General features: G+C 31.2%; 1 protein-coding gene across 1 annotated transcript; it reads left to right on the forward strand.

Moving 5' to 3' along the window:
• Nucleotides 1–11,906: 11,906 nt before the first annotated feature.
• On the forward strand, nucleotides 11,907–13,037 carry LOC149544126 (uncharacterized). The gene is made up of 2 exons (XM_089795894.1): nucleotides 11,907–11,978; nucleotides 12,039–13,037. The coding sequence occupies exons 1-2, from the start codon at nucleotides 11,907–11,909 to the stop codon at nucleotides 13,035–13,037; spliced, it is 1,071 nt and encodes a 356-aa protein (XP_089652020.1).
• Nucleotides 13,038–14,812: the final 1,775 nt, after the last annotated feature.

Raw genomic sequence — 14,812 nt, forward strand, 5'->3', positions numbered from 1 at the left:
AGGCATGGCTTGGTGGGACCAAGCCTATGCCATGCCTTTCCCCAAGGCAAAGCCCCATGCAAAAGTCATGTGCCGTACTAAATTCCTGCTTATGTCTCAAGAATCAGGCACCCGATTTGTAATTCAAAAATCGGGTGCTCGATTGCATTTCAAACATTTGAAGAATCAGGCATCTATTTATTTATAAATCAGGTACTTGATTCTTTTAAAATTAGGTACTCAATTTGTAAGCGGGTACGCAATTGTTTAAAAATTGGCCCATTGGGCCCCAAAAGCTACCTCACAAACCAACTTTCAATGATTGAAATGATCGGATAACAGTTTCAATCTGCAATAGCAAATTTTTTCATAGTTATTCTATTTTCTTGTCTTCTTCTACAATTTGCAAGTTACTGATTCAAATTCAAAATTAGTGCAAATGGGGATCAAAACAATGAAGAAAGAAGAAAATGAAAGTTCTGACAGATGAGGAGATTGCAGCAAATAAAGAGAATGAAGCACGACGTCAACAAGAGAGAAGACAAAGAATTAGAGGATTGAACAATGTTTCAAAGGAGAAAGACATTGAGGATACCTTGATGGATGAAGAGGTCAAAGAAGAGAACGGAATACAAGAAAATTCAGGTGCACATTCTAATCATGCATTCAATATACGTGTGTCTCCAAACCCTCAAATTTTCTCTCATGATGAAATTTTTGTTTTTTTAGAAGTAGGTTATGATTTAAATAATTTAGATTTTCTTCATGAGAACAAATTGTCAAACGATCATGCACAAAAAACTCCAATTGAAATGCATGCCCTAAAAGAAATACTAAGAAAAATTGAAAATGAGATTCAAATCACAAATAATAGTGAAAATGAAATGTCAATTGAAAATATTAATTGCATGAATGTAGACATAGAAACACCAACTACTGAAAAAACATGTTAGAATGATAGTAAAGTGTTTGAACATAATTTTCATATTTGTAATGATGTGCTAGATAATCTTGAGGGATTGGTTTCATGGAGACAAATTAGAACACATACTAATAGATTGTATAGACATTTTTTTTATAATAAAAAATTTGGGTTTCAATGTTAGTTGATGTTTCAATTAATTAAAATGTTTAAAATGTGGAAAATAATGAGAAGGTTGGGAATGTATGCAAAACCCAAGAATAAAAATGAGTCTTTAAAACAAGTTGTATCCACTGTTGCTAGTGCCTTTGATGTTATTAGAAAGAGAAGTCGATCTAAAGGTAAGAATGCAGCACAACGAGCAATAACAACAACTTTAGTTAACAAATCAACATCTGACAAAAGATTGATTAGCAACATAAGTGGATATCTTAATGTAAATTGTACAAATTTAGAAAGAGTTGTAAAGAGAAGGGTTAACTTTGAATGTGATCCAAAAAATATTATATGGACTTCTAGTGGTAGACTCCCGAGATGTGATATGAAACTTACTAGTGAAGTCAAAAGTTTGATTGAAATTTTTTGGCATGATAATACAAGAGTATCACCTAATTTAAGAGATGTTCTTAAATTGAGAATTGGGTCAAAAATACATGATCCACATTCTAAACACCTTTCAGACATAATTCAAACTGAATTGTTTAGAAAATTTGTAGATGGTAAGGTATTAAATAGTACCATTAGTCAAAGATCTTTTGAAAAGTGTAAACCATGATATGTAAGGATTAACAAGGAAATAATCACATGTTGTTGTAAAACTCATTCGATTTCATTACTATTGTGATGTATTTCGATCCATACATGGTACCTTGCATATTAAGGAAATGTTGTAGGAATGTGGTATAAAAATACCGCCTCAAATTATAAAGGATTTCATATCAAGTTTTTTTTGTAAGCCACCTAATGATCAATACTTTCTTTTCAATACATGTCTTTCTAGTAACTGTGATATGTGCGGCAATCTTTCTTTGTTAGATGAATGTTTGCAAGAAAATGCTTTGACTACTTTTGGACAACAATTAGTTGAGGTAAAAAGATTCAAAACTATTGAATATCCATTGAAGGATGGGAAGATTGGAAGAAGGTGTGATCTAGTTACAGATAAAGTTAGTTGTCATGTGTTAATGGATGAGTTGAAGAGTGTGATCATACCAAAATATGTTAAACACTCTCAATATGCTAGATGGCTTGATGGAAAATTTTGCACATGTAAGAATACATTTCCAATTGTTACCATACTTTTAGTTGTTTACTTTGCAGAGAACTACACATTTGCACTGTAGGAAGAGGTACACCTACAATATTACAATTCAATGCAAGTAACAATTTGTGTTCATATAGTTTATAGGCATGCACCTGATAGTATAGAGAAGGATTGAAAAAATTGAGAGAGTACCATTTTTATATGAGTGATAATAAACTCCATTCATTTGAGTTTGTCCAATATTGTTTCAAGGCCTTTTATGATAATTTAAAAGAGGGACAAATTCAAATGACACAACATTGAATATGGTCAAATAATTGTACAGGACAATTCAAGAATATTAGAATGTTCTATTGGTTGAGTAGGACACATAGGCAAACTAACATCCAACATGTGTGGAGTTTTTTTGCGGCTAGACATGGTAAAGAACAACATGATGGTGCTGGTGCATGTATGAAGAAAGCCCTTAGTAGAGAGAACTTAAAATTTGAGAAAAAAGATAAATTCAAAAATGCACATGAGATTGTCGAATGGTGTACCAAATATTTATACATAGGATCAAGTGAGAACTCTACAATCAAATATTTCTTCTACCTAGTTGAAGAAAATAATATCCCTTCAAGGTATGACTATGATACAATTAGTGGGTTAGCTAAATGGCATTCATTTAGGAGTTCAGATTCTAACACTTGGACTATATGGACTAGGGAGCTTTCATGTTTTTGTCAATTTTGTCTTGCAAGTGAATGGGAAGAATGCAATAATACATAATGGGTTGAAGATTGGCAACAAAAATATTAGAATCAAGGCTAGAATGTTACTTTTGCATCAGAAGACTATAATCGTATTTTAGACCTCATAGAACCTAGTATGCACAATTTAATTAGATTTTGTTGTGATCTCATGCTTCCATTTATATAATTTTCATATGTGCTCATGTGATTAAAGTGTTTCTATACTTTATCTTATCTTGTAGGACATGTTTATGCTATTATTACACCTAGTAATAATGATGAACAGACTAAGTATTGGCTAGCTAGATGTGTGGAACCTAAGAAAATAATAATTTGTCATCAAGTAGACGATGATGGTTTTGAGTATCAAGTTGGGTTTGTTGTTGTAGTTGGCACTTGGCAATGTAGATACCTAACAAGAAGAAATGGTTTACCAACATTTGAAGACTACCAATCCAAAAATAAGATTTTACACTATTCTCATTTGGTTGTGGCAATGAATATCAAATTAGAAAGATATAAAGGGAGACTTGTCAATAAGGTATTATGGACAATTTCAATGAATGAGCACGAGACAATCATAGATGCATTGCTAAAGAGAGAGGATGCAGATGGTACAATGGCATGACTACATTTAAATCAAACACATGTAAGTTTTTTCTTTATTGTGTTAAAGTGGATCGAGCATCAACATCTTGTGCAATTCCACATAGTGAGTATATACAAATTATACATATATTTACATAGTTTAGATACCTCATATTAATTTATGTGTTTATTAAGTTGTGTTTTTGTTTTACAATTTTATTTTACAGGACCTCATTTAAAGAGATGTGTTGAACCAATTTTATATTTTTAGTTACTTCTATATATTTATCATTAACATTGTCTTGCATATATTGTGAAATATGTTGTACAAACAAATTTAAAAACAAGCGTTTACTTCTCTTTAAAAGTTAAAGGTATGCACTTGATATTATAAATTAATTGTAATTTAAGTAATGGCCTCCTATTTTTTTCCATTACTTTTACATTCAAGCATATTAAAATTAATGTTTTTTTGAAGTTTCAAATTACTATTGATTGTTATTAATAACCCTTCACTTGTACATGATAATTTACAGATCATTACTCATTGTATTGATTATATTCTATTGTTATGTTGATAATTGACATGTATGTTTAACCATGTTAAGTGAGAGGGAGGGAAGGAGGAAGAGAGGGAGAGAGAGGGAGGGAGGGATATGGGGAGGGTTATAAGTGCTTGTAATTTATCAAAAAGGGTTATAAGTCCTAAAAGTAATCTTTTCTAATGTGTCCTAGTACATTCTAATATTTTCAAGAGGTTTTGATGGGTCATATTAGGTCATAAGAAACATTAGGACCCATTATGACTCGTTGGAACCCATTCATACCATTAACACACATTATGAACCCTTAGAACACATTAATCATCGTAGGATATACTTTAGGGTTGTAATGTGTCCTATTCAATCCTATTTTTTTCATAAGGAGTTTTAGTGGGTCCTAAGTGGTTGTAGGAATCCTTAAGACTAATTACAACCTCCTAAGAACCATTATGATCCATTATGAGCCATTATAGCATATTAGTCATTGTAGGACATCGTTTAGAGGTTTAATGTACCTTAATGAGTCATATTTTCTAAGGGGACATTAGGGATTTTTAGGACCCATTAGTACACATTAGGTCTCATTAAGACACATTAGGATCCACTTGCACACATTAGGACCCATTAGACCCCATTAAAACCTCTTATAACACATTAACCATTGCAAGACATAGTAATGTGTCCTAAGTGGTCCTAATATCTCACAATGGATCATGATTGGTCCTATGTCATTTGAAAACCCATTAATACTATTTAGGGTGCACATTATGACCATTTTGAACATACTAAAATCCATTACTGCCTCTTAGATAATCTTAAGGGGCATTCAAGACACACTAATGGGTTATAATATGCCCTAATGGGTCCTAATGTGTCTTAAGGGGTTCTAATGTGTTTTAAGTGATCCCATGACCTTTTAGCACCCATTAGGAACCCTTATAATCTATTAGGGGCCATTAGGACTCATAAGAACCAATTATAACCCCTTTGAACACATTCACCATCATACGATACACTACTATGTCCAAAGGCATTATAATAGTTCCTAAGTGGTTCTAATCAGTCCTAATGTTTCCTTTTGGATTTTAAACTATGGTCTTAATATATCATGAAGGGTCATAATGGGTTCTTAGTGGTCCTAGGACATCTTAGGGTCTATTAGGATCCCTTAGAACACATTAACTATAATAGGACACACAAATGGGATGTTAATGATTCTAATGTATCATAAGGGGTCATACTGGATTGTAAGTGGCCCCAAGATCCATTACAAAACCTTAGAATATATTAGGACCAATTAGGATCGGGACCTAAGAAAACCTAAGTCCAAGTTACAAGGAACCATCTAGGTACATGAATTTCCTAGGTACATAATCGTATGAACATACGTACATAGCCTTGATGAGAAAATGTGTGAAAGGAAGGGTATCATCCATAATTTCATTAAAAAAACTTCAATCTTTACCTAAATTTTATAAATTTGAATTTTTAGAATGAAAAATATTTATAATTTACTAGGTCAAATTTATTTGTATGAATCTCAATGCATAAATTTGATGTGATATTCATCCAATAATATTTTTGATATCAGTACTAATGCTCTATAAATAGTTAAAATTATTGTTCATGTAGCATTTATACTTACAAAACGTGTCATATGTTCATGAATAAAATATGTCGCAAAAAAGAAAATGGTTTGAATACTTAAAACATGATGAAATATAATAATATATACTACATACACTAGCATGATAAGAAGTCATAAAAAAATAGTACATGGTCTAAAATGTTATAACATGATCTATGAAGTCAAAAAATATATATAATATAGTTAACTGTCCTAATACAAAGTGTATCAAAATAAACAATATGTCTCATCAAAACACAATCTAAAGGTGCCACCAAGACCTAGTCTATCTGATAGAATGTCCTCTTTACTCCATGTGAAGAGAACTCGGATGGATCATCTTGTTTAATATGAGTTGTCTCATCATGTGGGACACCCTGTGAGGTGGATGGATCATCCTATGTAATGGGAGGAGGTGCACTAGGAAAGCTACCAAATGTAGTAGTGGTGAGGTCTTGTAATTTACAATGCACACATTTTTAAAATTTGATAAAGAGCATTTAATGAACTATGTATGTACATAAATCACAATACTAACCTCAAAGGATGATGTAGGTACCTCCATCTGGCTAAGTCTCATACTCTCAGCCACACTTATGGCAACATAGTCCTAAAATTATTCATACATAAAAGTTGAGTCAAAATTATATATACATGAATAATTACAAAGTATGTAAACTAAAAAGTTAATAATTTGTACACTACATTTTTTATACACTATAAAAACATGTATATATATCATGCCTAAGTAGTCGCCACTATCACAGATGTGTCACCAGGTATGCTAGCACGATGATCAAAAGATGGAGTTGAAAATAAACTATATCGAGGCCTATATGGATGAGTACGATCCATCTCCTATTCATAAAATCAAAACACATAAAATATATACATGAGTTAGAATTGTTTAGATTATAAGTAATAACAATGTACATACATAAAAATAGTACAAATAACAAAGAGAGATAGGGAGATAGGGATGGGGTGCGAGAGATAGAGGTAGAAAGGAGAGATTGAGATAAAGATATAACTTGAGAAAGATAGAGGGGATTTTTATAAAATAAGTATATCAAGAGGGGGAGATGGATGGGAGAGAAAGAGAGATGTGGATACATGAAGGTAGAATAAGAAAGATAATGCAAGAGGAGGAGATGGAGAGATAGAAAGAAAAGGGGGAAGTACAAAAAGATGAGGAACCAAAAAGGTGGTATAATGAGCCTTACAAGAAAATGAAGATAAACCTTCAAAATTTGAAGATGTGACAAAAAAAAAGTTTAGTGCTACAAATGTAATTTAACAACTATTGAGGAAAAAAACATGTTGAAATTAAGGGTCTCATAAAAGGAGTGCACTAAGCGGTCCTATTATTTTTGAAAAAATAATCATATTATTTAGGTGCTTGAGCTATAAAATAAACTTTTTTCTAGAATATTTTTTATTGCTCTAATAAGAACACAGTTAACATTGTGAAGATAAATCTCCATTCTCTTAGGCTAGGGTCCCATGAAGATCTTTAAATAATCTTTCCTTACCAATTTCACCATTCATAGATCTAGATTTAATAAATGGCATCCACTAAGGATTTAGTGTACATCAAGATATGCATTTCAAGTTTTTTTTTATTTTTAATTAAAAAAAGAATTTGATATAAGAGTACGTAATAGACATACATATATTATGAAGAAAAATAAAAATAAGAAGATAAGAAGACAATTTGGAAAAGAATACATGTCTGCCTAGCAAGCTAGTAACAACTCCCAAAATGTGGATCAAAGGGAGAAAATAGAATTGAATTTAGGCATTCAAACAACCACCTACTCACTAGCAGCGATAGGTCAAAGAAATCTGCTCATATGAAAAAATAGTCTCAATTTCATGGGTAGAAAAAAGAAAGCCAATCTGACTTCTACAATTTGATGAAGAAAAGAAAATTGAGGATATATAGGAGGAAGTAAGAGCAACTGGCAGTGCCTCTAGCAAGCAACCCTATTGCTTCATTTAGTGGAATTGATTCCTAAATCAACTACATGATTACCAAGATGCAAAAAATGACTATTACTTCAGCCTATTGTTTTTTAAAATATAAATATGTTCCTTTGTGTAAGATTTTGCAACCTAAAGTTGTAAAATAAATTAAAAGTCTGCTAAAAGAATGAAGCCAAATTGCAGATTAAAATAAGAAATTTCTTAATTTATTTTGCATCTTTAGATTGCAAAATCTTATATGGTATCAAAACATAGGGAGCTGGAAAAAGAAGTACCTATGTTATTTGTAGGTATTTCAAGCCAGAGCTTGTTTAGAATGGAATTTTTTCATTAGATTGAGGGTTGTTAATGTTTTTCTTTTTGTAATCATGAATTGAGATAAAGTTCCAGTTTTGGGGGAGATTAGTGACACTTAATATGAATTTTCATCCTTCTATTGACAAGCTAACCTTAGAGAATTAGAATTATCTATCTTGGAAAAAGGGGATAGAGAATCACTACCTTAAGCAAGACAAATAATTCTCTAAGGTTAGCTTGACAACAACAGGATAAAAATAAATACTAGGCACCATTGATCTCCCCCCAAAATAGAACTTTATCTTAGTTTGTGATTACAAAAAGAAATAGATGATGTTCCATTTTTGGAGAAGATCAATAATGTAGGGTATTTATTTTCATCCTTATTTTGTCAAGCTAACCTCAGAGAATTATTTGTCTTACTTAAGATAGTGATTCTCTATCCCCTTTTTCCAAGAGAGATAATTCTCTGAGGTTAGCTTGACAACAAAAGGATGAAAATAAATACTAGGCACCATTGATCTCCCCCAAAAATGGAACTTTATCTTAGTTGGTGATTACAAAAAGAAAAACATTAACAACCCCCAATCTAATAAAAAAATTTCATTCTAAATAAGCACCTACAGCAAAAATAATACTTCTTCTAGCTCTTTATGCTCTGGTAACACAAAAATAATACTTCTTCTACTAGCTCCCTATGTTCTGATACCATATAGAGTTTCATAGATCTTATGTGAAATTTATTAAAATCTTGCTGAAAGAAAGAGGCACAAATTTCAGATAAGAGAGCAGAGAAAACAGAGCTACTAAAGCTGAAAAAAGAAATCTATTTCTCATTAATTTTTTATAATCTGCATTCATGTGCATGATTTATACAATAACACCCCCCTACCAATTAAGAAATCATAGTGAAGAACTATGAAATAACAACATGAATTATGCATGCATGAACATCCACTATTTAAGTTGAATTATTGCATCAAAACAATAGTGAACTTGGAGTTAAAATTAGTTAAGATTGACACTTCCTAAGCATCCATGAGGAGCAAAAGAAAGATTTTAAAGTTGGAAAACAAAATAAATAAATTTGCAAGTGCACATTTAACATAGTGATAGGCACCACACATACTCAAAAAATTGGGATAAGAAAATATAAAAGAATGGCACATGGCCATAGTGATCATTGCCAAGGTGCAAGAAGGGCAATTTAGCAGTTACAAAGCAAACATGGTGGATTCGATCCCCACTAAACTCCCAGTCTTTACCCAAAAAAAATAGAAAACAAAGAAGTGTTGTAGACTTAGAAAAAATATATAAACAAAATTAAAGTAAATGCAGACCTCATACATCAATGCTCAAGGATTGGTTAGGCAGCTAACACATTGAGAAAACCGAAAATGTGGAAATAGTTTTAATAGAACAAGTGAATCTTGAGAGCACTATCAAAGATTGAATGGAAACTCTACTTCACAATTTCTCCATGCAACTTAAAATTTCATCAAAGTGTTAAATCAAGACCAAAATAAAAACAAGAGTTTTGTGGGAGCAAGAGTTCCTACCTATTATGATAAGAAGAATAGGAGATTGACTAAAAATAACCTACAACTTTGAATCAATTAAAATGATTCAAATTTAAGTTTTTCTACTGAAAGGATAATTATTGATTGATATATATATTAAATATTAGTCATCTAAATTAACATTAAAATGAAAAAAGGTAAAAAGAAAGTTATTATTACAAGAAGAATTATTTAGATTTTTAGTAATGTCTTGATTTACAATCAAAGAACTAGCAATGAATATCACATTTACTTTAATTTTTTGAACAAATTTTAAAAATGTTTTTCTAATTAATTTTTAACCTTTTAATTAATTTTTTTTAATAAAAAAAACCAACCTAGGATGCCCATGATAAGGTGTACGTTCTTCATTGATCTACTTGGCAGTGCCTTCAAATTGGGTATTTCTTTTAATTCTCTGATCAGAATTGGAAAAGTAAATTATAAATTCAAATAGATTTTTTGGAAAAGTAAATTATATATTCAAATAGTTTTTAAAAAAAAAAAAAAAAAAAAAAAACTAATTTTATGTTTATAGGAAAAGTCACCTATTATCTACACTTAATGAACCAACAGAGTGGCATTCAAGAATGACACTTGAAACTCTAGAAATAAGGAGAAATGAAGTATAGAGAAAAAATAAATCAATTAATATTTTAATTTTAATTTTTTTTGAAAGAATGATTTTTGTGGTTTCTCATTTCTCAGCTCAAAATTGTCATCAAATTAATTTGTCAAGTGTGAGTGTACGGGTAATTCACCAGTGCTCATAGAATCCAATCTTTTGCTTTAGGGCTCCTTAAGAAGTCATTTTGATTCCCACAAATACAACATTTACTTAAGAACTCCAAAGAATTGTATTGCTAAATATTTTTGGAGAAATCAACAAATTATATCATACAATATTGTACAATCAAATTTCACACTTACCTTTATTGCATAGAATGCTCTTTCAAGCATTATACATGTTTTGAAAATGAGAATTAAAAATCTATTTAGCATCTACTATTTTGACTTGTAAACATTTTTTTTTTTTCATTACTTTATGTTCCTAAGTATGTTTCTTACCCTACCTTTGTCCATTTAAAATTTCAACTAAATAGATATAGCCACATCCCTTGCACCTTCTATTGGTGGAAGTGCTAATCAGTTGTCCACAAAATACAATTAATTTTGAAAATGAATAGGGCATGCTCCCTAAAAGATGAATGGCAGCTTCCTGTAATGTGCGCAAAAATATTTCAATTAAAAAAATGTGATAAGAAACCAAACATAGAGCTTTCTTTATTTGAAACGGGAAGATACTAGAGAGTAATAGATACTTCCAATCCCCTCACAAGTCGGAAATCATCAGCCATGTCTATCCAATGGTACAGTGCACAATCAATGGGGACTTTGGAGACAAGCATGAGCAGAAGGACAGGCCAAGGACTGGAGTCGAGGAAGGCTCCACACCCACCACTCGACCACATCTATTCTCAGTTAGCAAGGTGACTTCAGTAGGCACCTAAGGGAGATGGAGAAACGTAGTTCCCTTGCTTGTAACTCTCTCATTTTACATTGCCACAAAGATTTGTTCATTGCAAAATGCTAACGATTCTAATGTCAAAAGAGAGGTGGACCCTAGTTTCGTGTTATCCAGAGGGATTCTCCTCGTCCTGTTAGGGCTGTTCATGTTGTCTAGAAAATTAATGCATGTTTATGCCCGTCATGTAGTTACCAAAGTGGTCCTTAACATGTAGGAATATGAAGGAGAGGGTTGGGGGAGTTTTAAGCTCTCATTCAAGGAACCCCCTTGTGCTTCTACTAACACTTCCATGCACCATCTGAATTCCTCAAAGGATTTGTAATGTGTAGAGGAATTTAATCCAGCGGTGGTCAATTCTTTCTCCTATTCTAACCGAAGTATGTGTGCGTAGAGTGCTTTTTGCAAATATGTTAAAGCTAATCGAACTCCTGCTATAGTTCTAGGGTTATGAGGGTTTCAACAATTTTTTTTTTAAAGAAGATTGACAGGCTTAAAGATTACCTACAGAAACTAACAAATCTCAGCCTCCTTGTTAAGCTGATAGGCTTCACTCATTGGAAAATAATGAACAGTTTGTTTGGATTTTTCAATGGTCTTACGCTGGAAAAAATGGTCGGTAAAAAATTGGCATTGTTCAGTGTTAGTATGAGACCAGGTCTAAATGGATGAAGAAAGCTAGCCACTCACCAACTTAAGCATGTGAAAAAATCCATTTGCAAGATAAACTCTTGTCCTTGGCTAACCAACACTAACAGATCTGCATTATCGATTATAGATAGCCTCAAACATTTGGGGTTTTGTTGAGATCATATTCACTGCAGACATCGGATTGTGATGAAAATCACCACCAGCTCCCCCATTTTGATTGAGCATTCTACTAATGGCCAATGAGCTTGATGGAAGATCAGAATTACCAAAGGCAAGCTTGCAGAATATAAACAAACAAGATCGGGTAAAATGGATTTCTGTCAAGGTAAAGGTGGTGTGGGAAAGATCAATAGCAGGACCGTAGAATTTTTACATTCATCAAATAAAAGATCTATTGAATGAGATTAAAAAGCAGAGGCCTTCAATTGAATTTTTCTTGGCCAAGTACCTCACTGACCATTTTGAGAGGGCTAAGATGCTGCACAAATCTTTACATGTCTTCAATGAGGTAAGAAAAACATATCCAAAGTTGAATAATCTTCTTTATAATCATCTTTTTGATGTTTTTGTAAAATCACGAAAGATAAACGAAGCTCTCACTCTATTACATGCAATGTTGGAGGCCAACTATGTGTCAAATAAGATCATTTTGAGAGCAGTATATTTGACATTGTTAAAGGAAAACAGACTGCAGGAGGCAGAGATGACTATAGTTCACATCAGTGAGAAATGTTGCAAGTCTTTCCTAGATAACCTTAAATTTACTCAGTTCACTAATGAAACGTGTAAAGCAGGGAAGGCAGACAAGGCCTGGGAGATTGTGCATTTAGCAAAAACTAAGGAGATTTCCCTCAATGTAGAACCCTTCAATGTGATATTGCATAGCCTTGGCCATTGTGGCCATTTCTCTAGAATTAATTTTCTTTTCTTTGAGATGGAAGAGATGGAAATCAAATCAGATATCATGACTTGTAATACTCTACTAGGAGCATATTGTGAGTGGGGTTACATTGATGAAGCATTGGAATTGTTAAATAGAATGAGGAATGGTCATTGTTGTCCGAACATAATTACGTTTACTACCCTGATTGGTGTCCTCTGCAGGGTAAGCAGACTAGATGAAGCTCTTAGATTGGTGGCTAAGATGGGTGATGCTAATTGTACCCTAGATGAACTTACATTTACTACTCTGATTGATGGTCTCTATAAGGTTAACCAAGTAGATGAGACTCTTCAATTAGTTGCTAAAATATTGCATGCTCATTATTCTCCTAATATAATTACATTCACTACCCTAATTAATGGATTTTGCATAGTGAGGAAAGTAGATGAAGCTATATTTTTCTTAAAATCACTAGTTTAGTTAATCATTTTTCTTAATATAATAATATTAAAAAAAATAGTAAGAATAATAGCATATTTTTGTTTTTGTGGATCCACATGTTTGCTGAATGTGTTATTTCTTTGTTCCATATCTTTGTAAGGAATTTTCTTGTAGTCTTAATAGGTTGATGAATACAAACATTATGTATGTATTGTAAATTTGTTTGCAAATGTTTTCTGCTATATTTTGCTTTCTTAAGTTTTGGAAGTGGGTGTTAGGATTTATCATATCAATAGAATGTGATAATTTAAATTGTTAGAATCAAGAGTGGTTAGATAAACTTATCTAAATATTAGATAAAGAGTTAAAAGGTTGAAATTCTCACTATCTGAATGAGTGTTGTGGTGGCTAAGGTAGGAAAATTGCAAAGAGTGTGTATCTAAAATAAGAAAATTGCCTATATAAAATTTTATTTTATAATCAAAGGGGATTATAGAAGGTAGGGTTTTTCATGGAAATGATTATTTAGTATAAAATATGGGTGGTGATCTATACCATATATTCGAGAAAAAACAATGGTGTCGAGTATAACTGAAAAGATTCATATTGATAAGTATGTTGAAGGAAGGTAGGGATATATATTACTAGCATAATGAAATTTCTTTATCTTGTGGATAAATTGAAAGATATAAAATTAAATTTTATAATATATATTAATATATTTTTCATAAATCTAAATTTTTTCCAGTTTGAGTCATGGTTAAACATAGGGTAGAGTTGAAGTAGAGTTGAATTGATTATAGAATTAGGGTCAAGGTTTAATAATAATTGGAGTTAAAAAAATAATTTTAAGATTAAAATTAAGAAATTAGGTATTTATTTTGATCATTGTTAGATGACAATATTAGTGCACTTTACTTGAAAGATCATCATCGCATCTCTCTCTCTCTCTCTCTCTCTCTCTCTCTCTCTCTCTCTCTCTCTCTCTCTCCATGTAGTAAAAATTTTTAAACTTATGAAAAACTTAATAATTTGATTAATACATTTCATAAAAAAATATATTGAAAAATTATTGATTATCTTGTTGGTATGATATATTATTTGAAATTAATCAATATTTTTCTTATTCATTAAGAACTATTAACAAATGTATTTATCAATAAAAAAGAAAGCCCCAAACAAAGTTTTTTTTTTTCCATAAAATTATTTAACAATAGAGTGGTTTCAAACACAATACCTCTACTATTCTTGCAATTTTATGTTGTTTTCTTATTTTCATTTTTGTGTTTTAGCAACTACAATTTCCATATTTTATTTCACATATAAATACATAGGGATTAGGATTAGAGCTATAATTTAAATTAAAATTAGATAGAGAAATAAGTTTTGGGTTAGAATAAAAGATGAAATTTTGATATGTTCTCAAAATATTAGAAAATATTAAATATCAATCTATGTTTAAATATAATATTTATATAGTAATTTAGAAAAATATAATTAGACTTATTAAATATTCAAAAAAATAAATTATTTTACATAATAAAAACATTCTAACAATTGTTGTTTCTAAATTTTATGCAAGGTTTTTTTTACATCTTCAATTTTTATAGTCTAGCAATGTAAATAAGAATTTTATTAGGAGTTTATGGATTAATACTTACTATTGTTTAAATAAAAATAAAAATACAATATAACTATAGTGATGGGTAGATGGGGGTAATTATATGAGTGGATAAGACAAAGGAATCATGAGATGGATATAAAAGGGATATGTGGAAGAAGAAAGGAGGAAAAATAGGAAAATATTGGTGATA

Source organism: Cupressus sempervirens, chromosome 8 (genome assembly GCF_028749045.1).
Source record: "Cupressus sempervirens isolate cs-2001-9-10 chromosome 8, ASM2874904v1, whole genome shotgun sequence".
Classification (NCBI taxonomy): Eukaryota; Viridiplantae; Streptophyta; class Pinopsida; order Cupressales; family Cupressaceae; genus Cupressus; species Cupressus sempervirens.

Excerpts from the sequence above, each read along its gene's own strand:
- LOC149544126 (XM_089795894.1), top strand. The coding sequence starts at position 11,907 with ATGGCCAATGAGCTTGATGGAAGATCAGAATTACCAAAGGCAAGCTTG. Across the intron at positions 11,979-12,038 it reads ATATAAACAAACAAGATCGG|AATTTTTACATTCATCAAAT; the intron begins GTAAAATGGATT and ends GCAGGACCGTAG.